The 24523-nt window shown below is 33.0% G+C and overlaps 1 protein-coding gene across 20 annotated transcripts in view; it reads left to right on the forward strand.

Moving 5' to 3' along the window:
• Positions 1-24523, forward strand: part of ADGRL2 (adhesion G protein-coupled receptor L2) — a 609194-nt gene that overhangs the window by 581477 nt on the left and 3194 nt on the right. For 9 of the 20 annotated variants that reach the window (XM_034653754.1, XM_034653755.1, XM_034653756.1 and 6 more), the window contains 11 exons: positions 1428-1553; positions 1823-2028; positions 3124-3297; positions 4248-4457; positions 5406-5626; positions 6949-7015; positions 14926-15017; positions 16835-17003; positions 19767-19895; positions 20443-20539; positions 22238-22366. In XM_034653754.1, coding sequence (XP_034509645.1) covers positions 1428-1553; positions 1823-2028; positions 3124-3297; positions 4248-4457; positions 5406-5626; positions 6949-7015; positions 14926-15017; positions 16835-17003; positions 19767-19895; positions 20443-20539; positions 22238-22366 — 1620 coding nt within the window. Of the gene's footprint in view, positions 1-1427; positions 1554-1822; positions 2029-3123; positions 3298-4247; positions 4458-5405; positions 5627-6948; positions 7016-14925; positions 15018-15835; positions 15881-16164; positions 16192-16834; positions 17004-19766; positions 19896-20442; positions 20540-22237; positions 22367-22597; positions 22680-24523 lie in introns of all 20 variants that reach the window. The other 11 variants (XM_034653762.1, XM_034653764.1, XM_034653763.1 and 8 more) reach the window with 6 other exon arrangements.

Consider the following 24523-nt stretch of genomic DNA (forward strand, 5'->3'; position numbering starts at 1 on the left):
TTTGTAAAGTTTTTTTTTTTTTATTGAATGGGTTTTAAAGTCATATTTTTAAAAACATAGGGGGTGGGTGAATTCTTCATATCTGTGTGTGTATAGAAATAGCTATACAAAAATATGTATCAGTAGAGTGAAATTCAGAAAAATGTATGGACTGTATGTATTGAATTATTTAAAAAGTATTTGTTACTTTTAAAAATTCTAGTATACGAAACTAATGAATTTTGTATATAATTCCTCTCATTTCATCAATAAAATGACATTCTAATTATGAATATAATTTGACTTTAGTAGAATGAATGACTTTAGTAGAAACAATATTACTTTTCCATTCTTTTTAGAAATCAAATGAATATTGATAAATATTGATGTAAAGTATTACAATCTTTGTTGGAATTACAGTAGACATGTTTATGTTGATGACTATTAAATATATATTATACACACACACACACATATATATACATATATATTTGAAAAAAGCTTAACAACATTGGTCTTGTTGATTAGGTAAATGTTCTTAGTGTTATATGCCAACCTGTTTCCCTTTCCATGAATTTTTGAGCTTTGGAATAATGTACAGTGGTTGGTAAATTTTTACTATAAAGGCCCAAATAGTATATATTCTAGGCAACTATACAACATGGCCTAAGTTGCAAATACTTAACTGACATTGTAGCACCCAACCAGCCATAGACAGTATGTGAATGAGTGTACATGGATGTATTTTAATAAAACTTTATTTACAAAAAAGGTGGCAGGTCAGATTTGACACACAGGGCCTATTTTGCCCAACTTAAATACGTAAACATTTTAGTTAGTAGTGAGAACTAATGGGAAGTTTTAACATAATGCCAGACATTTTCTCCTTGTGCTGGTCTCACCATGTTTAGAAAATAGAGAAAATCAAGTATTGCAAAATTGAGCTATGCAATCTCATTATCTATTAAAATGTATCATATACAAAGAAATAAATGTATACATGCAATAAAGGCACTCAAATTTATACTTTATATTTCGTTTTGCCATTGTCAAGGAATGTTCATTGAAAAATTATTTAATGTAAAAAAGCCAAAAAAATCGTTTTGAAATAGGTTTGTTTATTTTAATGATATAAATGAAACTTTGAAAGTTGTGTGCTTTCAGCTCATACACTTCATATTCATAAGGTAAGTGTCTGGAATTAGTTGATGGCATAAGATATAAAATTATGAAAAAATGTTAAAATTATTATATGAAACTTTTTAGAGTAGTCAAGGTTTAAGTCCTCCTAGAGTAATTTAGTTTGTTCATGATTTTGTTGAAATGTAACAGTTAAGTTTTGTAAGTAGAAAAAAAGAAGCAGCGGTTTTCATGCAATTACCATTTGCTTCTTTGTAGTTTAAAAGAATGCCCTTTTTTCCTCCCCCTTTATTCTTTGCCTCATCCAGTTCTGGAAGTTGCAGTACTCAGCACAGAAGGACAGGTCCAAGACTTTAAATTTCCTCTGGGCATCAAAGGAGCAGGCAGCTCAATCCAACTCTCTGCAAATACTGTCAAACAGAACAGCAGGAACGGTAAGGTGGAGCAGAGTCTTTTAAAAATTCACAGGTTTTTTGTTCATTTATATCTTTTAATCCTAAAATGCTGAATATTTGACTCCTAATAAAACAATACTGCTTATCATTTAAAAGCAGATTTAAAATAATGCTTTACTCTTTCCCAAGAAACTTAATCTAAATAAAATCCATAAGGATTTTTTCCCTTTTATTCTTATTTGAATGAATCTTATTTTATTCATAAGCATATTTCCTGTAAAGGCATATGACTATTTTTACCTTCCTAGGGCTTGCAAAGTTGGTGTTCATCATTTACCGGAGTTTGGGACAGTTTCTTAGTACAGAAAATGCAACCATAAAACTGGGTGCTGACTTTATTGGTCGGAATAGCACCATTGCAGTGAATTCCCACGTCATTTCAGTTTCAATCAATAAAGAATCCAGCCGAGTCTACTTGACAGATCCTGTGCTTTTTACTCTGCCACACATTGATGTAAGTTATATATGCTAATGAGGTAGTGGAAGGTTATAAAACCAGTGAGGAAGGAAGGCTAAACTTGACGTGATGGAGATGGGGAGAGAGGGAATGGGGAGATGGCAGAGAGGAAAGAAGAGACCTTTCCATTTGAATTTCAAATGTTGGACTAGGTCAGAGATGTAAGTTTATTTAAGTCTGTGAACATAAAATTAAATGAGCCTGGTTCAGTGATTATTAGAACTTAAGTGTATTCTTAATGAAAGCTAATTCAGTAATCAACAGGAAAATGTAAATGACTGTAATTTGTTTTAGAATGAAAATTAACTCTTACCTTAACAGCAGGATAGCCAAGTATTAACTGTTAGAACTCTGCCTTTTTAGTGTGGCAGACCTTTTTGTTTTTGTTTTTGTTCTTTTTGATTTTACTGGTCATGTGTGACACAATTGTTATCAAGCATTGGGTTTTTAAAAATCTAGGCTTAAAGAGATGTGATTCCTCTGCCGTACCTTAGAATGAAGTTGGTAGTTAAATCATTTACACTGTGTTGGAAGATTGTCTGCAGAAGTTTGGCTTCTGTTACAAGCAGAGTGAATGAGTGCCCACAGATAGCCAGGTGGATCTCCAAAACTGGCAAAGAAAAATAAATTTGCGCAGCCCTTCTTTTATAACTGCTGCCGTTGGTTCACTCTCTTAAAAACCTTGACGTTGCTAACATGTCACTTAAAATAAAAATCAGCCCCAAATCGATTTTAAAACAATTGGTCCTTATAGAATTTTCTCAGAACAAATTCATAGGTCTAATTTTGTCAGAAAAGAAAAAAATGATTCCAGTGTACCATCACTATGTAAAATCATAAGATGGAAATTGTAATTGTGTAAAATGGGTCTTTTGTAATTTAGAGTACGTTTTAGAGTGTTTCGGACTATAAAACCCCTTTTAAGTTAGATATCTGCCTTGTATAACATAGCCTACAATTTTGCTGATGAAAAACTTTATAGTCCGAAACATGCAAAGTTTAATCTAAATTACCTTTTACACATATTAAACAATTGCTATTGCCATCTTAGAGTGTAAAATCCTAATTTTATCTTGTCATTTTATTTCCCAGCCTGACAATTATTTCAATGCAAACTGCTCCTTCTGGAACTACTCAGAAAGAACTATGATGGGATATTGGTCTACCCAGGGCTGCAAGCTGGTTGACACTAATAAAACTCGTACAACGTGTGCATGCAGCCACCTAACCAATTTTGCAATTCTCATGGCCCACAGGGAAATTGCAGTAAGTATTTGTACTTCTAATTAGTAGCAGAGAAAAACCTCAGAGATTCAAAACAGCTTGTATAATAGTCCCTTCTTTGGGTGCTTACCGTAACTAAAAAGCAAACGAAGTAGTGTGGATTTCTAATTGTTTCTACACTGTCCATGTATTTTAGGAAGTCTTGGCACTATATTTATTGTTACTTCTTAGACTAGTTCTAAGTTTTACTCCTTTGGGTAGGTGTTTGGCAGAGGCTGTTGGGGATTTAAAAAATGAACAGCAATGGGTCCTGCAAAAGAGACTGAGGGCTCTAAAGTTTAACACACCCTCCCCATCTTGAATGTTTGAATCTTGTTTTACAGCTTTTATTTTAAATTTTCCTAACAACTTTGCACACTGTGCAAAACTGCAGATTTTGAAAGGTCAGGATAGCTTCTGGAATGTTTCTTCATATTCTTTTCTGTGATTACGGGAATGATAGCCAGAAGATAAAAATATTTTAAGAAATAGAGCATGAAAACTCGCAAATCTATTGTGTATTTGACTCTTAGTATATAAATAAATATCAAAACTCAAGGGGAAAATGAAAACTTAAAATTTTTTTGTTAGCCAGGAAAGTCATGAAGATATCAATTATTTTTAATCATAACTGAGTGTCCTTTATTCTATTATATAAATATTTGTGTTTATGTAGGTAATTAGTTTAGCTGTTATTTTGAAACAATTAGACTCTCGCATTATATTCTAGGTAAAATTTTCCACTCGCATAGGTCATTCTTTGGTTATAAAAGTTAATAAGATAATATTGAACTCTGTTACATGATCAAGTTTTCTTTTTAGTTTTGAGCCCTGTTTGAACACATAAGAATATTCGTAGAGTTTGGTATTAAAAGGTGAGCGGCACATGTGAAAGCTATCTTACCTTTACAATGCAGGAGTACTAATGTTCCTCATACTGTTTTTATTTTCAGTACAAAGACGGAGTTCACGAATTACTCCTTACAGTCATCACCTGGGTGGGAATTGTCATTTCCCTCGTTTGCCTAGCTATTTGCATCTTCACCTTCTGCTTTTTCCGTGGGCTGCAAAGTGACCGCAATACTATTCACAAGAACCTTTGTATCAACCTTTTCATTGCGGAATTTATTTTCCTAATAGGCATTGACAAGACGAAGTACATGGTAAGCACCCTCTTCAGCTTATTGTCCTTGGATCTCTGAAAATCATTATAACAGGTGTGAATCCACACACGATCCCGTATTGATATTTGACCTTGTAACTTAATATAGTTGACAATGGAGATATTGGAGGATAATTTATAATAAATTAAAAGACAGCAGATTCATTAGTTATTATTATAATGAGTTAACTCATTTCTTGTATCAAGGTGCATTTGCATTTTTCTGGGATGTTATTAAGACATGTAATTTGAAAAGAAGAGTGCCAGGGACACTGAAATGAAAAGATCCTATTTTTACAGTTTTCATCTTGCTTACATAGTCATTCTGACCAGTGATCATTTCTTCATCTTCTGAGCCATTTGTTCATCATCACAAGGTCTCAGTGTCAGAAACAGTACTTAGTAAGTAGTTAATGCTTTACCCTGTATTCGTCTGCACCGGGATGAAGTTAAAATGCTCCACATAGGACAGGAAAAGAATGTTAGGAATTAGATCTGGGGTATTCATCATTAAAGTGGAATTTTAAATTCTGTTACTGAAAAAGTAAAAATAATATATTTGGAAACAACTGTCCTAAAGATGTATGGAGCAAATAATCTGTAAGTGGAATATTCAGATTTAATGTGGATAATTCTAGAAGAGAATTTAGCATATGTTTTCTTCTTTACACTTAATTTCACTAAAAATAGTTCTGTCTTACAGTGATGAAATTCCTAGCACACCTGCCATTATACTCTATAAGCATTAAACTCTTCAAACTTGTCAGTGTTTAGAACTCATTTCCATTTGTTAAAAAAAAGTCTTTTTTTAAGACATAATAGTTTACTCTAAATAATGTTGTGTTTTAAAGACAGTCATGAACACTGTCAGTGAATATTTTGTAATCTGGGGGTGGTCTGCTTGTATTCATGTGTTTTCTTGTGTGTTTTTTGTTCTTTTCCTTTCTAGATTGCTTGTCCGATATTTGCAGGACTTTTACACTTTTTCTTTTTGGCTGCTTTTGCTTGGATGTGCCTGGAAGGTGTACAGCTCTACCTGATGTTGGTTGAAGTGTTTGAAAGTGAATATTCAAGGAAGAAATATTATTACGTGGCTGGTTACTTGTTTCCTGCCACCGTGGTTGGAGTTTCAGCGGCTATTGACTATAAGAGCTATGGAACAGAAAAAGCGTAAGTAATTGCAAGCGACCTGAGTGTTTTTCAAGTGAATAATTTTTTAAAGCCTATTAGCTGTCAGTGAGGGTCCCTGACAGACTGAAATAGCATCTGAAAGCTTTATTGGTAAGAGAATGGGCATGCCGTGCACAAATTACAATCAAGTCTTTTGTAATTTTCTAGGTTCAGAGGATTTGTACTCTGGAGAGGCAGATTCTAAATTATGGACTTTCTTTTTAACACAAAAGATTGACCTGAAACAAATTGAAAAAGTAAATAACTTTTTGGCCTTAGAAAGATATTAAGTAAAAATTCTTCTGAACTTAAAGCATCTGACAGGTTTAACTACTCAGTTTTAACCTAATGCTTCATTAGCTCTCTTTGTGCAGCCGACCCTCTAGCTAACTGTCATTCTGAATTGTGACAGTAGCACATTCCATCCCATATGTTCTACTTTGATAATATTTTATCAGGCAGTTTGAAAGGATTAAAATAAGTCACTGTCTTTCATTTATGAAAAATACAGATATTTATGGAAAATGACAGAAGGTGGACGTAGCCATGTTTCTAAGGATTTTATTTGCTAGGAGCATGAATTTGCCTTCCAATTCTGTTTATATTTGCCTTTGATAAAATTAGTTATATAAAGATTCCTTGGACTAAAGAAAGCTTTTTGACTATACAGATGATGAAAGACAAATAAAAGAAATTCAGTGGGGATTCAATGTTATATGAAAAATGAACCACTAAGTAAAATCTGTCTTAATAAGTTTATGCATCATTTACTCTAATACTCTATGAGTGCTTTGCTTTGATTTTTTTATCTCGCATTCATCCATTCCCAGTTGAGGTATTATATTTATGCTGTACTGTTTTGAAACAAGCATAACAGCTGAACATTTTGTTTGTCTGTTATGTTCCATAGGGTTAAACACTGTAGCTCAGGTATAAATATGAAAGGCAAATTTTGAAGATAAGAACTTTAAAATGATGAGACAATTTGGAATATTGAGTTTCAGGTTTTTCTTAGGAAAGTCAGAGGTCTTAAGAATTAGGGATTAGGATGTAGTTGGGGTTTATTGTTTTCCCCATACGAGCATAATAATGTATGCCTTTACCGAATTTAAAACCTGAAATGAAAAAACAGAAGGTTGAAGTAAATTACTACTCTTTACATCAAAGCCAACTCAGAATTATTAAAAGTGTTCTTACCCATGATAAGTGAATTTTCACAGGCAATTGTAACAATAGTTTTGTTAGATTTTTTAAATTCTATATTTTTTGTAATGTTGAGGGTCCATTGAAGCTACTTCAACATACTCTTCTTTTCATAATAGTTGCTGGCTTCATGTTGATAACTATTTTATATGGAGTTTCATTGGACCAGTTACCTTCATTGTTCTGGTAAGCAGACTCTGTTTTCCCTTCATTTTTATCTTGCTGCTTTTGCAGTGCTACTGAAACAAAGATAATTGGTTTTATTGTTAATTTTTCTGTGCATTCACGGATTTATAAACGTATCTAGCCTACAGGATAAAACTACATAGTATACCTTAAATGTTATATACCATTGTTGAGAGTGTATGTACTTGCTAATTAGTATATTTCAAAAATCCTCTTTCCTCTAAAATATACTTTTCCTTATCTAATTTAGTTTCCTACAATGTCATGTCAAAATCTAAAAAAATATACGTAAGCCATGTTAAGATTACAAGATTTGGGCCTAGTTTAATAATTAAAAAGGAATAACTGAAATGTATAGTGTATTTTGTTTTTGCGTAGTGGAGTTTTTTGCTAAGAGTTGTAGTTCAGGAAGTTATGTCTCCAAAATCTCTAATTTTAGTCCTGTACCAAGCTATGTCTTATTCATAAAATAAATGAATGTTTTGTGGAATTGAAAGAACATTAGCTTAATATTTATTATATTAATTTCCACATAGTAATTAAGTACCTTTAAATAAATGTCCACACCCTGAATTCTTTTTAGGGCACAAAATTTTTTTTAAGCTTAGATTAATAACTGAGTATTGAATCAATTTTAAACTCATTAGAAATAAAATTACTTTTCTAAAACTTTAAAATGCCAAATAAAAATATTGGTCTTCAAGAAATTTTTTTAAATAAATTTGATGCAAGCTAAATATAGTGACATATAAGGTTTTTTTTTTTTTTAACTGCTTACATTACCATTAGTCAAATATTTGAGATATAGTTGAAATAAAAGGATGTGGCTAAAATATTTGGATCTTAGTATTTAAAACTTTTCACTGAGTTTTAGCATTATGCTGTTACAGATAGATGCTATTGGCCATTATAAGATTGAAAAGGAAAAATAAGCAAGTTTAAATATTGCCTATATCTTTTAAATACCTATTTTAAGGATTTCTTTTTCTTTAAAAGAAGTGATACACTTGAGCTTATTAGGATATTTCTGTAGTTAACCAGTGTTTCATAAAATTGAGAAAAAAATGTAGTAGTTCAAGGAAACTTAAAACCACTTCAAATGTATGTACCTTTGTCCTTAAAATGAATTATTTTATACACTTAACACAAAGCAAAACGAAAATTTGAGGTGAATGCCAGTAAAAGATTCTCAAGTGTTTCTAGAAAAGCTGAATTACTAAAAAGCTAGAATTACTCAATCCAAATGATTGTGCTAGTTTTTGTTGTTGGTTTATTTAAGTTAACATAGGCTAAGCCCCTCTCAAATTAAATGGTAAACAGCTGATATGAAGTGGCATGATCCTTAAAGACACAGGCTTCTCTTTTTTTCCCCCTGAGCCCTTGGCTAACCATATTGATAACTTTGAAAACAGCAAAGACCATTTTAGAGATATCCAGTCTATACAAGTATCATGTGTTAACTTTTCTTGTGCTAGTTTTGTTTATTTCTATCTCGAAATAAATACTGACTTTAGAGTATTAAAATTTTTTTCACTTGGCCGAAAGTCTTTAATGTTCACTTATACTCCACTTCTCGTAAGAAAAGAGGTGAAGGACATTTTATTATATTGCCCATTTACAGTGTGACCCAACTATTATTTATTAGTCTTATCATCACTGTTACCCTGTACCAAATAATTTAGGTTGAAATGTGAAGGGCTTTGGGGAATAGTGTTCCCAACTTTAAAAAAAAACCAAAAACCAAACACAGCAGGTAACTATTTTGACGGTACAGATCCTAGGAGTAGTTCTCCTGCAACTGCTTTGCCCTCCGATTCTCCCACACAGAGAGGCAAAGAGTGGTGTAGAGGTGTAAAATGTCTTGCATACCCTAAGTTGAGGTATAATATGATTGTGCAGCATATTTGTTGAATGCTAATACATTTATACCGCATACATCCTTCCGATGAGAAGGGATATTTAAAAGTCAATTCAAACACAAATCTTAGTAATATGAATTATATACTACCTTTTTAAGGAGTACTCTTACAACAAAAAGTACTCGTTACTATTCCTGGAAAGTGTAGTTTTGCATTTCCAACTTTTCTGAATTGAAGCCATTTAACTTAGTAGTATTAAGTAAGTGTGCGTTTTTAATAATGTTCTATGAAGAAAAATAACATGCTATGGAAGATAAAACTTCTTGCTTCTGTATTTCTATAGACTGTCTTGCCTACAGGCACTAGAGTTATTATATCTATGAGAAAAGTGCTTGTAAGTAATGAGCAGTGGGAAACCATTAGTATGCCTGAAATGGTTTAATGAAAGCTTGGATCATGACACGTCAGGAGCTGTTCTTATCATTTGGACAGCTCCATCTGCATCGTTAATAATTAATTCAGTTCAGTAAGAGTTCAGCTCACACACTCATTTAGAAGTCTTCTTCGGAGAACACCTCTCTGGCTGCTAGTCCCAGGAAGAAATAGGTTTCTGCTCGGCTAACAGCAAAGATCTGGAGATACAAGTGCAGTTTTAGAGTTGCTTTTGCAGGTAGCAAAAGCTCCAGGGAGGACAAAAAGGGGCAGAACATGTGCGGTTCAGTTAGGTTACTTCGGAATGGTGTTTCTGTTCTTCTGTCTTATCATATCCATGTCAGCACTGCAAGCTGTGGAATGAATTTTAAGCTGCTAAGCTCAGACGGATGTGATTCAATTGAGCAGGTTGATGACTATAACGCAAACTGCACGCTCCTATAATCGGTAGCACCCTTTGCTTTTCTAAAACTTCTTTGTATTTTCACGTCACCAGTATGGGTGACAATCTATGCCATATCATCAGGTAGCAAATTCTATCAGCAAATTATACTGGTAGATTATTTATATAAGAATTCATGAAATTATTATTTTGAGATAGGTGAAAGAGTATTATTTGTCATTAGATGAGAAGGAATGCCCCATTTGGCAATTAACCTTATTTAGCTGAATGGGAAAGCCTGTTTCTTCTGAATTTGCTCACTTTCACATAGAATTCTTTTAACAGATGCCCATCTACCTACTTACCTGTGTGTGTACACACACACACACACACACACACAAACACACGCAAAACGGAGTTTAAAAAATCTGATTAATTCCTGGATGAGTTGCCTCATCTCTAAAATTAATCATCGGTGTGGGCATTTAGGCTGGTGGGTTGGCCTTCAGTACATAGCAAGGTCCTACGACTGTTTACTAGTGACTTCTCTGTGAATGACTGAGTGATGACATCACTTACCAGGTTTAGATAGATCTTTGTTTACACAGTTGTAACTCTGTCTTTTTCCTTTCTCACTGATGCATAGCACCTTTCAGCCTATCCCAAAATGTGTACTGTGGTTAAGCTTAGTAGTATTTACGTTGGAAAGAAAAAAAATTTAAAAAGTAGACAAAAAGTGGCTGCATTGGAATTTGAGGGGAGAAGAGCAGCACTTGGACGGTGGAAACATTCTTCTCTCCCTGGCTTTTTGCCTGCTTTCCAGTAAGAAATAGGAGAAATTCCTTTGACGGTTAGGATTTCTTTTTTTTTTTTTAAATGCATACCAAAGGCAGGAAAATAAATTGGGAAGAGATAAAAATGAGGAGAAAGAAATCACTTACTCTAATTAGAAAGGGGAAAAAAAGAAGCACAGAAGTTTATGGCTGGAAAGAACCATTTATGTCATGGGGAAAATGCAAAGAAAGAACTCAGATTTGCAGTCAGTACGTCATTTGAAACTAACTTTTTGTTTGCCTGTAAGTGACTATTTTGGATGATAGATTTAATCAGAGATATTTCCATTTGCCCTTCAATTTCTTTTTCTGATTCGTTTAGTTACATTTTAAGAGAACAACAAAGGAGAAGAGAGGAATAAAAAAAAATACTTTACAAAATCATGACTCTTATAAAGAGTATATCACCTCTTGAAAAAAATCACAGCCAACAGTATTTTTTCTATGAAAATAAGTATATTTACATTTTTTAACAGTGGAGGTAAAAAAAGTATTTTAAAACTTCATTTTAAAAATTATTTACACTTCAGGATTTGTTCTATTAAATTCCAGGAAGCATTTCACTGTCATACATATTGGGGATAATATATTAAAATGTTCTATACCTAAGTGATATAAGTATCTTTTTCATTTTTTTAATAAGACTAATAAATACACTATCAGTGAAGTTTTTAATGTGGATTTGGGGAAAAGAAAAATACCTTATGTTTAACTTTTTTTCCATTTTATATTATGGTTCATAGTATATCTTGTATGCCTTTTTTCATAATTACTTTGTCTTGATAGGATGGTATTTTGTCCTGTTGTAGATACCATTGGTTCATTATTTGCATATTTCCAAGTCATATTTCAAAGTCTAATTTAGTGTTGGATTTGACTGTGAATTTCTTGGCAACCTAAACATTAGTGCACTGGTTATAATTCTTCCATTTAGTTTTTTTTTAAATTGGGGAAATCACAGAGATTTGTGAAACAGTCTGAGTGCAAAAATCTTTCTGTAGTTTTATGATTATTTTTCTAGTATTATTTATTTTTAGAGACTCACTTTTAAAACATCTTTTTGAAGCATTCGATTCTACCTATGTTAGAAACAACAGCCTTTTTTTGGACCCAATTATGAGTTTGTGTGATGTTTAGTTATGTGAGTGGAACACCAACAGGTTTGAGAAAACAGAACTGTCAAACATACTGTTTGTCTACTGGGAGTAGGAGTGTGTGGACATTTTAGCCATTTGCTGATTATGGGATGGTAGTGTTTTACAAAGAAATAGAGAATTAGTTACTTTAGCATTCGATCAGGTAGAAGTCACTTAAAGAGCACATCTCTTACATTCAGGATTTCCTTGAGGCTGTATTTTATATATTAATTAATTTATTATTTATCTTCAACTCATTCATCATCTCTGAGTGATTTCTAAAATGGATTACTCTTTATAGAAGTAGAATCATCTTTTTTTTTTAAATAAAAAACTAGTATGTCTTTGCTTTACTAGGAGACTCTTAATTTTCTCACCCAGAATAAACTGACTAATTTTATTTGTAAAGATGCTGGGCTGTGGAGCCCGCACACAGTACATTGAATCTCAGCACTGACAGTATAGTAGCTAAATAATCTTTGGCAAGGTACGTAACATCTTAGAATGTAAATTGACTCTCCAGGTGCTTTTGTTTCCTCTCCACGTAGGATTATAGATTGTTGTTTTTCTTGTAATTTTCTGAACTTGTTTGTATTGTGAATGCACTATATTTATAACTGGAAAAAGCCCTAAACAAGTATATAATGTTCGAAAACCTCAATAGGGTGAGGAGAGAGGAAAGGGAGATGTATCTCCCAGTCTGTTTTTTAAGGATTGAATAAGATAGGTTTTCTGTGTCACATTCAACTTGATTAATCCTCAGTCTTAAAAAAAAAAAAGAAATGGCTTTGTATCATATTTAAGTTTTAATTCTATTCTTCAATAGGTAGATTTCATTTTCATTTCAGTTTTATTGGAAAATGTGTTAGTTCTGAAGTAACAGATTTTAACTTGGTCATTTTCATGGAAAAATATGTTGGTACATGCTCGTCCTCAAGACTTCACATCTTCTACTCATTTTCTTCTCATGACATGAGACTTTATACATCCACATTTTTTCCACCCTCACATTCTTTATTTTCTTGTACTTTATACGTTACAGTGGATAACATCCTTACTGGAGTGCACTACTACTGCTACTATTTTACTCCTCAGGGGGTAATTGATATGCTTAGAAAGTGAGGAACACCAAATTGTGGCCCTATATGCTTTAGGAAATTGTGTAAGTAAAGGAGGGGGGAAGAAACAACCCTAGTTTCAGAATTATGGAGTGAAAGAAATAAATGGCTATATTAGGACATTCAAAAAGAAGGGTCAAGAGGTTTGAAGGATTTTAATTCTGAATCTACAAAGCAGCTTTTCTTTCCTAAGAGTTGCATCAGGTTGTGTGTTTATTTGGGTTTTGTTTTGTTTGTTTGTTTTTCGGATATTTGGAGTTCTTATTTGTAACCATTCTCTAATTTTACTAGTTAAGACCTACGGTTGCATAAAATAAAAAGTAAAAACACTGTAGATTTTGCCTTAAAAAATTAGAGGTATACTGTACCATCATTGTTTAGAAACTAAATCAGATATTTACTATACTATCAGAAGGATCTTTCCCTAAGTTCTCAAAGGTAGAAATTGTATCTTACTCGCAATACAGTAGGCACGTACTTGTGTGGAACAGTAAGGTCAATAAGTATTTGTTGAATGAATTGCATTATATTGTAGTATCTCTGAAAATGTAAACATTTATTTATATTGTGACCAACTGGAATAATCATTAGAATATAAGGCTAGAAAAATGTTTCCACAAATCTGTTTGCTTTTTCTCTAGACAAGTATTTTAATAAGTTAATTTTTAAGTAGTTTTTTAAACAGAGAGCTTCTTTTGTCCTTCTTTTGTTAAGTAATTAACATGGAACGATAGAATGCTATCTGCCAACATTTGCAAATTATACCCATTAACCTCGTTTTATCCCTTAAGAGGAAATTCTACATCTAAGAGAAATAATAAGGCACAGTTGACAAAATGAGTGATAAACAGCTTAGATTAAAGCCTTCACTCTGTTCCTAAACTCATCATTAGGAAGGACTTGGAAATTTTATTTACTGCCCTACATAATTTTTCCTAATTATAAAATCAGAAGTAGTGATGAATGAGTAAAATAACATTATCATATTATCAGACGGTATTTGTGTGTGACTCAGTAAAAATGATCATCTTATTATAACAAAATTATGTTGAGCGTTTACCACCAAGGAATTGCTTTTGTCCCTCTTTGTCCTTTTCTGAATACACCATTCGGGCTTGCACTCTCTAAGCCAAGTACAGCTCACAAAATATAACTTTGTTTTGTCTTTTTAAAAGTAGTAATCTGAAGTACATAAAATGTCAAAGAAATCCAGTAGTGATCAAGTTTAGTTCTGTTTTTAGAGCATAAAAGTGGAACTGCCTTCCCTCTGTCGAGCATTTTACCAGATTTCTGTAGAAGCAGATGCAAAATTGCAAACATTATCTTTCTTCAGTCAAAACATGTCTTTCCTTCTCAGTTCACTCATGTTGACCTCCCAAGCCTTCCTTCTATGTCAGGTTCCATCTTCCCCTTTTTTGCTTTTGTTTGCACCTCCATTCTTCGCACAGCTCAGTGTTCAGAGGGACTCAAAGCAGCCTTTCTTCAGAATTTACCTACGTCCATACAATAGAGAGGCATAAGGACAAAAGGACTGATGGCTTTTAACCATTTAGTAGCAAATATATACATAGTTTAAAAGTTTGTCTTTCTAGAACTAATAAGTATTTTTCATATATTTTTTCATTATTTTTCATATATTTTATTTCATATGATCCTCACAATTACCTTGCAGATAGATCGTGCAAATGTTACTCTCCTCCTCTAATCTGTCAAAATCAAAAGCTTGACTCTCAGCTAAATCTTAGGGTCCCAAATCCAGCAATTCTTGTTAGCTACATGATGTAAATGCCCCTTCTAAAGAATTCACTTCAGTGTTTCCATTAGGTGGCTTTTAGGCCCTGGAGTACCTCTAGCTAAAGAAACTAATTTAGGTTTTCTCATTTATTTAATCATCACCACATGATGCTGATTTAATGAGGTTGCAATTTCATGTCAAATGATCTATTAAAAAAATCGATCATACATAGCCGCGGTATTTTTTTATTTAGACTTAACTTGATCATTGCCTTTGTAAAATTGAGTCAGTGAGTGTCTACCATATACTCATGTCATCGGTATTTAGCTGCATTAACTCGTTAAGTATATTTGCAAAACTTACTCATTTTTTACTCTGTAGATGTAGTGGTCTAATTCTTCATTTGTTGTCACAGCTAAATATTATCTTCCTGGTGATCGCATTATGCAAAATGGTGAAGCACTCAAACACTTTGAAACCAGATTCTAGCAGGTTGGAAAACATTAAGTAAGTATTTAGTATTTTAATTTTAGTGCTTGACAAACCAAGTGAAAGATACTCTCCACAGAAAATACATGAATGCCTTTTATCAACTGTAGAAATTATTCAGAATGAAGTTTTACTGATCAAGGTTGAGTCTCACTGTTAACCATGTCACAGACATTGGTCAAAAATTAGATAATGATTTCTGTTTGATCTAGAGCCAAGAAATTGTTTCAGTGGCTTTGTGGAAATTCCATATCACTGTAGCAATTTCATTTGAATTTAAAACACAGTTCAAAATGACATTGCTGTTTGCATGGCTGATATGATTATATTGTTTGTTTTGTTAAATGACATTTTTGATTTAAGGATTCTGAGCAGTTTCTACTTCTAATCCTGTTTTCCTAAGATAATTTACTCTATTACTGTTGTTAACTTGGAGATTATCTATTGTTTTCATGATAATTAAAGAAATGTTTACTTTATTTCAATATTGAATACAAACTACAATATCCTATCAATGAAAAATGCTATCTGATTAAAAAATGGATAGCTGTTGATTTATTCAGTCATTTATGGGAGCATTTTCAGAGTTATCTTTTAGATATGAGTTAATTTAAAATGTGAGGAGGTGTTATTCAAGTTGGTTAAAACGGGATTGTGAAAAATAGTTCTAATGTAAAAAATGGCAGATCTATAGTAAGGGTAATTTAAAAAAAATTAGATGTTTTAGATAGGTTAGTGCCAGCTTCATTGCATGTTGCATGGTAAGAGAGAGAGCTAATCTTTAGCATCTCTCTCTTTTCTTCCTTTTCCTCTTTCTGTCTTCTCATCTACACCAGTAATTACCGTGTTTGTGATGGCTACTATAATACGGACTTACCTGGGTAAGGTAGAACCCTACATTCACAAATTTATGGCATGATTTATATTTTTTACAAATCCGTCAGTATCATGAATTGCCCTTAATTTTTATAATTATGTTGGAATATCTAATTTGCTATAGTATTTTTAAACTATAATATGCCTTTATTTTTTAATTGCTTGCCTCTGCAATTTGACTTTCTTAATTTTGACTAATTTATAAAATATATAAATGCTTTCTTATTACTTTCTATTTTAATTCTGTCTAATAATTTTGTTTCTCTTTTCTGCTTATAATGCTTTCTAGCTATGAAGATAATAAGCCATTTATCAAGTAAGATCATTAGTTAGACATGGAATGCACTGACTTTAAATCCTTTCCATTCCGTCCTATTTTCTACAGTTCTTTTTCTCCTTAAGCTATTCATGATGAAATCTCTCCAAAATTATTTTATTTTGAAGTTGTTCTCATATTTTTGTCCCATTTCAGCGAGGCTTCTTCATGCTTCAGTTAAAATACCTTAGGTTCACCTAAGATTAGTTTAGGTTTAAGTGATTATCTGCCATTTAACCTTTCTGTATGTGTCACATTATTCAGTGTCATGAGTACACCACAGGAATAAAAAAGATAGGAGTAAACTAATTAAGGACTCCTTAATTTCTTTTACTAAAATGCACATAAAAGACAATAAAGTCATGGGGGATGTTTTACACCTTGTATTTTAATATAGTTTTGATACCTTGTTAATGCTGGAGTAAGAAAAGGTCATACCTGCTGTTGCTGTTTTCACTGGAGGCTGCAGTACTAAATGCTGTTGTTCTTTCTTTAATCAATGAAAGGTTAAAGCCAAAATGCTGTTGAATTTGAATGTGAACATAGAGAAAGTCAACTGCTACTACTGATATGTTAATATTGAAGTGTGAGATATGTTGTTCTCTCATTGAACTTGTTAATAAAATTCACTTTATTTTTTCAGGTCTTGGGTGCTTGGCGCTTTTGCTCTTCTATGTCTTCTTGGCCTAACCTGGTCATTTGGGTTGCTTTTTATTAATGAGGAGACTATTGTGATGGCATATCTCTTCACCATCTTTAATGCTTTCCAGGGAGTGTTCATTTTCATCTTTCACTGTGCTCTCCAAAAGAAAGTAAGTGAAAATACCTAGAGGTTCTAGTTGCTTGTTCTTTGGTTTGAAAATCAGAGATGAAATAGAGAAGATTTTACAGTTTTACAGCTGGTGTATTACTAAATAGAATCATTTTTAATCATTAATTGTAATGCATGTCTGGAAATTCAGGCTTTGCATATAAAAAAGTCAATACCAATCATCTTTTTGGATCTCACTTTGGAAATATTATAAACTAGACATTTATGTTAAGATTTCTTTTTTGCTAGTGGGGTCTATAAACATGCTTTGTGCAAAAGGTATACAAGATAAAGAAAAGGTTAAATAATCTCATTTTTTGCTCAACAAAGGGAATGCAGTGGTCCAAAACGAAATTGAACATAAGGACAAATGACCTTGATTTTAAAAGCACCAGACATACAAAAAATTAATGTTACCTTTTGAGTAGTTGTGAAAGATCTAAAACCCAGTAATTTAATATCTCACATCTTATTATGTTGTCCTTGATTTTTCTGCTAAGTGGAGTCAGCAAAAATGATGCAAAAATTAAAGTTAAAGATGAAAAACTTGCTAGAAGATGTAAACCTAAGAGAATAGCTTGGCCGCCTTTTAACTAGGTATCATCCTTTCTCTGCCTGCATATCTAATATAGTCTTTTTATTCTGTTATTACTAGTTGGTCACTAAATTGAACAGAGAAATAGAATTTTGAAAGTGAAAACTATTATGTTTTCAGTCCTGACAAGATGATAGTGTTGTTACTTCCATCAGTTGTTGAGTAAGCTATAATTTTGAGATAATGACAGTGGAATGTGCAATACTGACAGATAATGTACATTCACAGCAATATAGGCATTAGGCAAAACCAACATTGGAGGGTATTATTTGGATAAAATACCATTTTGATTGCCAATGTCTTGGCCATACAGCATTTCAGAGCAGTTAACAGCCATTAAATGTACAAAAAAATTTTTTGTGAGATATCAGGTGTTATTTATAATAACATTGAACTTTAATTTTCTAAACATTATACAGGTATAACCTTGTAATTACTTGGGTTTTCACTATTCCTTGCACAAATGACCATTTTGTATACATGTATAGGACCACATATCATAATTTCTTCCATATGTGTTTGACATAAAGCATAAATCATTTCCTCGTAGAGGTATGTATATTAATTGAACAAAGACATTTTGCTGTGCTTTTTAATTAACAATTACATTTTTGCAACATTGTGTTGGGCTTCCTTTTGAATACATTCTACTTAGTCTGGGATATGTCCTTTTGGATGCTGCCAGGATGAATGGCTAAGAATATGATATAAAATGATTTAGTTAAAATACACTTTTTACTGCTTAAGTGAGCATATTTAAGCAAATAAAATGCTTTGGAAGTTCAAGCCCATTGTTATTTGTTCTAACAGGTGTAGTTAAATAAGGCTAAGAGGATGAAAATGCAAGTGCCCTTGGATCTAAAAGATCATCTAGTAACTTTAATTTTGTAATTTTTCAAGGAATGAGTGTCAAAGTCATGGTCTTTGCAGGCAGATCTGAGCATAGAACCATGAGGGGGGAAAAGTCTTTCCGAGTGCTCTGGCAACCTACTAGAAAATAATTTCTTATGCAACTTTCTCCTTGTCTGTTCTAATTTCAGTCTGGCTCTGAGCCAGAGCAGAACCTGTTCATATGCCAATAGGGCTGTGCAGAATCCAGCCCTCTTCCCCACTCCTCCCAATTCCGCACCAGCTTTAGAGGTGGGGCCCTATTCTTTAGCAATTGTTTGGACTTCACTTTTTAAAGTTTACTTTAAACTTTCTTTGGGCCTAACAACTTTCCTATCTATTCCTATTATCCAGGCTTCAGGGGAAGAGGGAAATTACATGGGTAACTCATTACTGTGAATGGAAATTGCATAAATAGTTCCCTTGTGTGCTAATGAAGTGAATAGGCATCTTTGACGCTCTACACTAGGATGTTAAAGCTAGACACATCAGAAAATGAAGAAAACATTCCATCCGAATTAATAGCATATGTATCAAAGTCCTTTTTCTTCTTTATTCGTGTGCCAAAGTAGTCTTGCCATTGTAAAGAGGTTTCCCATAACAGAAGTTTATGTATTGACCTACCTAAAAGGCCATGAAGCGTATAAAACTTAAATGACTGAGTTATGAGTGGTTAAATGTAATGAAGCAAGGAAAGTACTAATTTTTGTCCTTATTTTCTTAGCATGAAATATAAAAGTGGGGGTTGCTAAGTATATAGATAGAATAAGGCCTTAAAGCATTACTAGGTATGCATTAATAACATTTTTTAAAAAGATTTTATTTATTTATTTGACGGAAAGACAGCCAGCGAGAAATGGAACACAGGCAGGGGGAGTGGGAGAGGAAGAAGCAGTCTCCCAGCAGAGGAGCCTGATGCGGGGATCGATCCTGTAACGCCAGGATCACGCCCTGAGCCGAAGGCAGAAGCTTAATGCCTGAGCCACCCAGGCGCCTCGCATTAATAACATTTGTATAATAATAGGGCGTAAAGCAATCCTACATACTACATCACCTTTCGAAGATCCTACCAGCTGGTGTGGCGGGCCGAGATATTTTTCTGATTACTGTTTCAGCAGTTTCAGTTGAACTTGGTTTTAGAAATTGAATTTATTTGCTCCACAGAAAACTGTGAGTGGAACTTACTCTTCTCAGCCGTTTCCACTGTTCATTTAATTAGAGAGAGAGAGAGAAGCGAGGACGTTTGCGTTAATCTCTTGGTCTCATGGTTATTCAATGCAGGTACGAAAAGAATATGGCAAGTGCTTCAGACACTCCTATTGCTGCGGCGGCCTCCCGACCGAGAGCCCCCACAGTTCCGTGAAGGCATCAACCACCAGAACTAGTGCTCGGTATTCCTCTGGCACACAGGTAACAAAGAATTTGACAGCATCTTTAATTAACCTTCTTTATAGAAAGCCTACTGAGACATGTTCCTTTCAGATGCACTAATTGTCTCCTCATTATAATCATCTAGGTAGCAAATACTTGCTTTTTTAGTATTTTGGTCTTAATTGCTTCTTAAGTATTCATTCAAGGCGCTTCTTTAGGTGTGAACATCGTTTTTGAGAGGTATACTTCTTTAAGAAGTCTGTGATCATTATTTGGATACCCTAAGGTTAGGCAGCACAGTACTCCGTGGGCACTCAATAAACATTTGTTGACTAATCAGTCATCTCCACTTTTTAAAAAGGCCATTAAAAAGAAAAAAAAAAACAAAACAAAACTTAAGAGTGGAAGATTAAATATTTTTTAGTTCTAGACTTCCTTACCTGTAGACCAGAATCAACACACATTTCCTTTTAAAGGTCCCCAGATAATCCTACACAGATTGTTTAGGGTAGATCTTTATGTGTCTTTAATAAGGTAAGCTTGGGGAAACTAACATAACATATGTCTTGCTATTTTATATTAATAGAGTCGTATAAGAAGGATGTGGAATGACACTGTGAGAAAACAGTCTGAATCTTCTTTTATCTCAGGTGACATCAATAGCACTTCAACACTTAATCAAGGTCAGTTACTAGGAAAATTTGACTTTACAATATAAATTTTGTACCTATTGCCAATTTACAATAATTCTAGAGAAAATACTGATTTTTTTTTCCTCTCAAATGGGTTTATATCACAAGCTCTTAAACCTGTTGAGTCAACTTTTATCCTTTATGAAAGTACATATAAATTCGTCTTATTCAGTAATGTAATGCAAAAAGTAGATTTTCAAACTCCACAGTAAAGGAACAAAACTGGAAAAAGTAATTACTAAGAACATACTTTGCCATAGATTAAAATGTTTTCCTTCAGTGAATACAAATTTATCTTTTCTGAGACATTTGTGAAAGCTTTCTTTTTAAAACATTAATATGGTTAGAATAACTCCTATTCACACTAAACAGTGCCAATGTTGCAGTGAAAATTCTTATTTGTGAAATTATTTTTACACTTCTTTCCAAAAGTAAAAAATAAGTGTCAAAAACATTTATAGTAAATCTCCATAAGCAAATAATTAAATACATGAGAATCTACAAAGCAGTTTTTTCTATTTGAATTACTATTTTTAATGTGTTTACATCTTTAAACTTATATAAACAATATAATGCTTACTTAAAATAAGCTGGCAAATAATTTAGCAGGATAAGGACACAAGTGCACATAGACACACATAATCCTGAGTGCAAGCTTAGTAAATTTGAATTTGATATGAAAAAATCATGTTATTGTATGTATCTATATCCTTAAAAAGGTAATTTGTTTTGATGTACAGATTTGTAATATAATAGAACATGTTATTTTTTATCACAAATATTAAAGACATTTTTCACTGTTGACATTGTTCTGATGAGATTCTGGTTTAAAATGAAGAAAAGAGTATGTATGGCATCAAAACCAACTTGAATTTTAAAATATTTTTAGTCAAATTACATTAGCTATGCAAAACATACATTTGATAAGTATTGAAAGGTTTGTAATTTGTCAATTAGAATGAGTGAAATGTGTGTTTATTCCATTGCTCTGATGTTTTACCTAATTCTGTTAAGATGACTGTCAAAAAGGGAATGAATTATTCAGTGATTCATTTTTGAAACCTGGCAAATAAGATTACAGAATGAAAATTCTTTATCGAGTTTGTGAATGGTCTGATAATTCATTATACACACAGTCTCTTTCTCCCCCCCCCCAACCTCGGCATGTGTGCTCTTGCATTTACTAAGAGAAGCTTTGTGCAATGTGTCATACTTTTTACTTGTTTGTGAAAGTTGTTTTTCCTCCTGCTTGTGTCAAAGTTGGTATTAACACAGATGTTTTCATGAGGGATAATCCCACACCTGTAAATTCTGAAAGTTTGAGATTCCCTCTTCTGGGCCTCAGTGGTTAGGTTTTTAATATTAAGCAGTAACATCTTGAAACATAATGTTGATCTCTGTGCATTTAATTGCCATTTTTGTTTAAAAGTGATTTTGTATAAATTAGTAAATGTCATCCTCAGCAGGTGTTTACTTGGGGGACTTAGAAAGCACCTGTGAATTACTGAAATTTAACTTCCCTCTCCCCTTTCTCCTTCAAATTAGTAGTTCAAATACAGTCAGAAAATTTCAGCAGATTATCCGTTGCCAACTTGTCCGCTACCCTTGATGAATACAAAAAGTACTTTACTGCAACTGTAACACAAAAATAAGAGAACTGATGTATTTTTTTCTGTTTCTTTGCTTTAGGAATGACTGGCAATTACCTACTAACAAACCCTCTTCTTCGACCCCACGGCACTAACAACCCCTATAACACATTGCTCGCTGAAACAGTTGTATGTAATGCCCCTTCAGCTCCTGTATTTAACTCACCAGGTGTGCTTATACTTACGAATAAAACTACCTTTCTTTGCTGCTAAACAGAGCTCTGATCTTTGCCCTTTTTCTAGAATACTCAAGTTGCCATATATTTATTATTACATCTTTAATTTCTCAATTTAAAGAATTATGGTATTGCCCATGCCAGGCTTCTAAAACTGCACTATATTATAGTAAAAATTCAGTCATGATAGTATTTACCAATAATTATCCATGTTTTTAACACAGGTGGCATAAATCTTAATATATTATTACAGGACTGACATCACATGGTCCGAGAGCCCATCTTCAAGATTTATATCATTTAGAGGTATCCTATCTATGTAATATACTGTTCAGTTTACTCTAAAGCTTGCGGACAGAATTTGCTTCTGGAATGAATTAGCTAATAAAGATAATTTGGATGCTTAGGTATAGAAAACTGCATCCAGCATTATCAATGTAACCAAACTATAGTATAGTGCAGCTTTATGGTAGTGTTTTTTTTTTTTTCCTAAAAAAAAAAAACTTTAAGAATGAAGTTAATATTAGTCAGGTTATACCTTTAGTTTTTTTATTGGGGGAGGGGGGAGAGATTGTCACTAACCCATCCTGTATTACTATGTTTTCTAATAGCTTATTTAAAAAAAGCATTTAATATTAACACATTTTTCAAGATTTTGGTAAAAGTTATCACATAATTACTGCTAGCATGTAATATTTATTTGTGGTTGATATTTGCCACTAAATTAAACAAAGAACTTTGTTTCCGTTTTTTTTTTTTTCTTAAAATTCTTTTTTAACGTAACTGCAGTTTCTCTTTTCATTCTCTTGTTTTTCTTACTTTCCTTATGCTTTCCTCTAGCAACCTACAGAGAGACAAGTATGGGAGTCAAACTTAACTTTGCCTATCAAATGTAAATTTTTTCAGCATGATTTTTAACCGGCACAATTAAAACATAACTAGCAGTCATGAAGTAGACTCAGCGGGCAAGTGGTTCACAATTTCCAACTAAACTGTTACCAAATTCGAACAGTACATCTATCTGTACTGCCTTTTGTCAGTAATAGAGGTCTGTAGCAAATGCTGTCCATACTTAACTATACGCAATGCTGAAATAATTTGCTCTTTAAAGCCTGAGGTGCTGTCAACCAGAATGCTTAATAATTGACTTATCATTTCTGCATTCCCACAGTAATCTTGCTACAGGCTGTGGAAAGTCTTCAAGTGAATTACCTGAACTTGGGCAGAAAAAGTTGCCTCTTCAAAACCAGTCAAAGATGTGCTTAAATCTGCAGTATATCATAGAAAATGCCTTTTGCATCATCCAGTATATATTTTGTATTTATTAAGCAATGATAAAAAGAAAAATGGCAAGATCGAACCTCAATAGAGGAAACAAATTGCTGTGTGTCACCCATAACTTAAAACACCAAATGTTTTCTAAATACAGATGGTGGCACATGCATGAATTTAGGAAGATAAACAATTATGTCAATCAAGCTGAAGGAAGCCTTACAAATCCTACTGTCACTTCATTTTGTTATATGTGGAGCATGATAAAAATGAAATTGTCACTTTTTCCAATGTAGAAGTTGGATCAGAGTTTATTAAAATAACACGGAGTCACCAGCAGACACACCCTCCCATACACACTTTCTCATTTTCTGCTAATGAGAATTTATGGAACAATTCCCACGTATTTCTTGGTCATGAAATCGAGTTTTCTAGGATAATCTGCAGCTTTAAGAGTGGAGTCAGCACTAAAAAGGGAAATTTCCTATTTTTTCCAAGAATGAAATTTTTCCTCGACTCCTCCAAGCCTTGCATACAATGCAGCAGCCTCACAGTGGCCAGTCTCATTCAGTAACATCATTTCATTCTTTTTTGTTTCCAGACCTATCTGTAAACAAGTGTGTTTTTTTTTTCTCTAGGATTTTGAGAATGAATAACCTAACTTCCATGGTGCAGACCATTTGATTTTCTCTAACTTGTTATTTTCATTTGCCTGAGAAGCACTGTGATGTGTTAGTTTACATGTTTATGTGTCTGTAGAAAATACAACTCTGATTCCAAGAGAGCATGTTACCATCTTTTTTTTTTCCTTCTAAACCTCTTTTCATATCTTCAGCAGACTTATCCAATCTTTCATTCTTTAGAGATAAAAATATATT

Source organism: Ailuropoda melanoleuca, chromosome 2, assembly GCF_002007445.2.
Source record: "Ailuropoda melanoleuca isolate Jingjing chromosome 2, ASM200744v2, whole genome shotgun sequence".
Taxonomy (NCBI): Eukaryota; Metazoa; Chordata; class Mammalia; order Carnivora; family Ursidae; genus Ailuropoda; species Ailuropoda melanoleuca.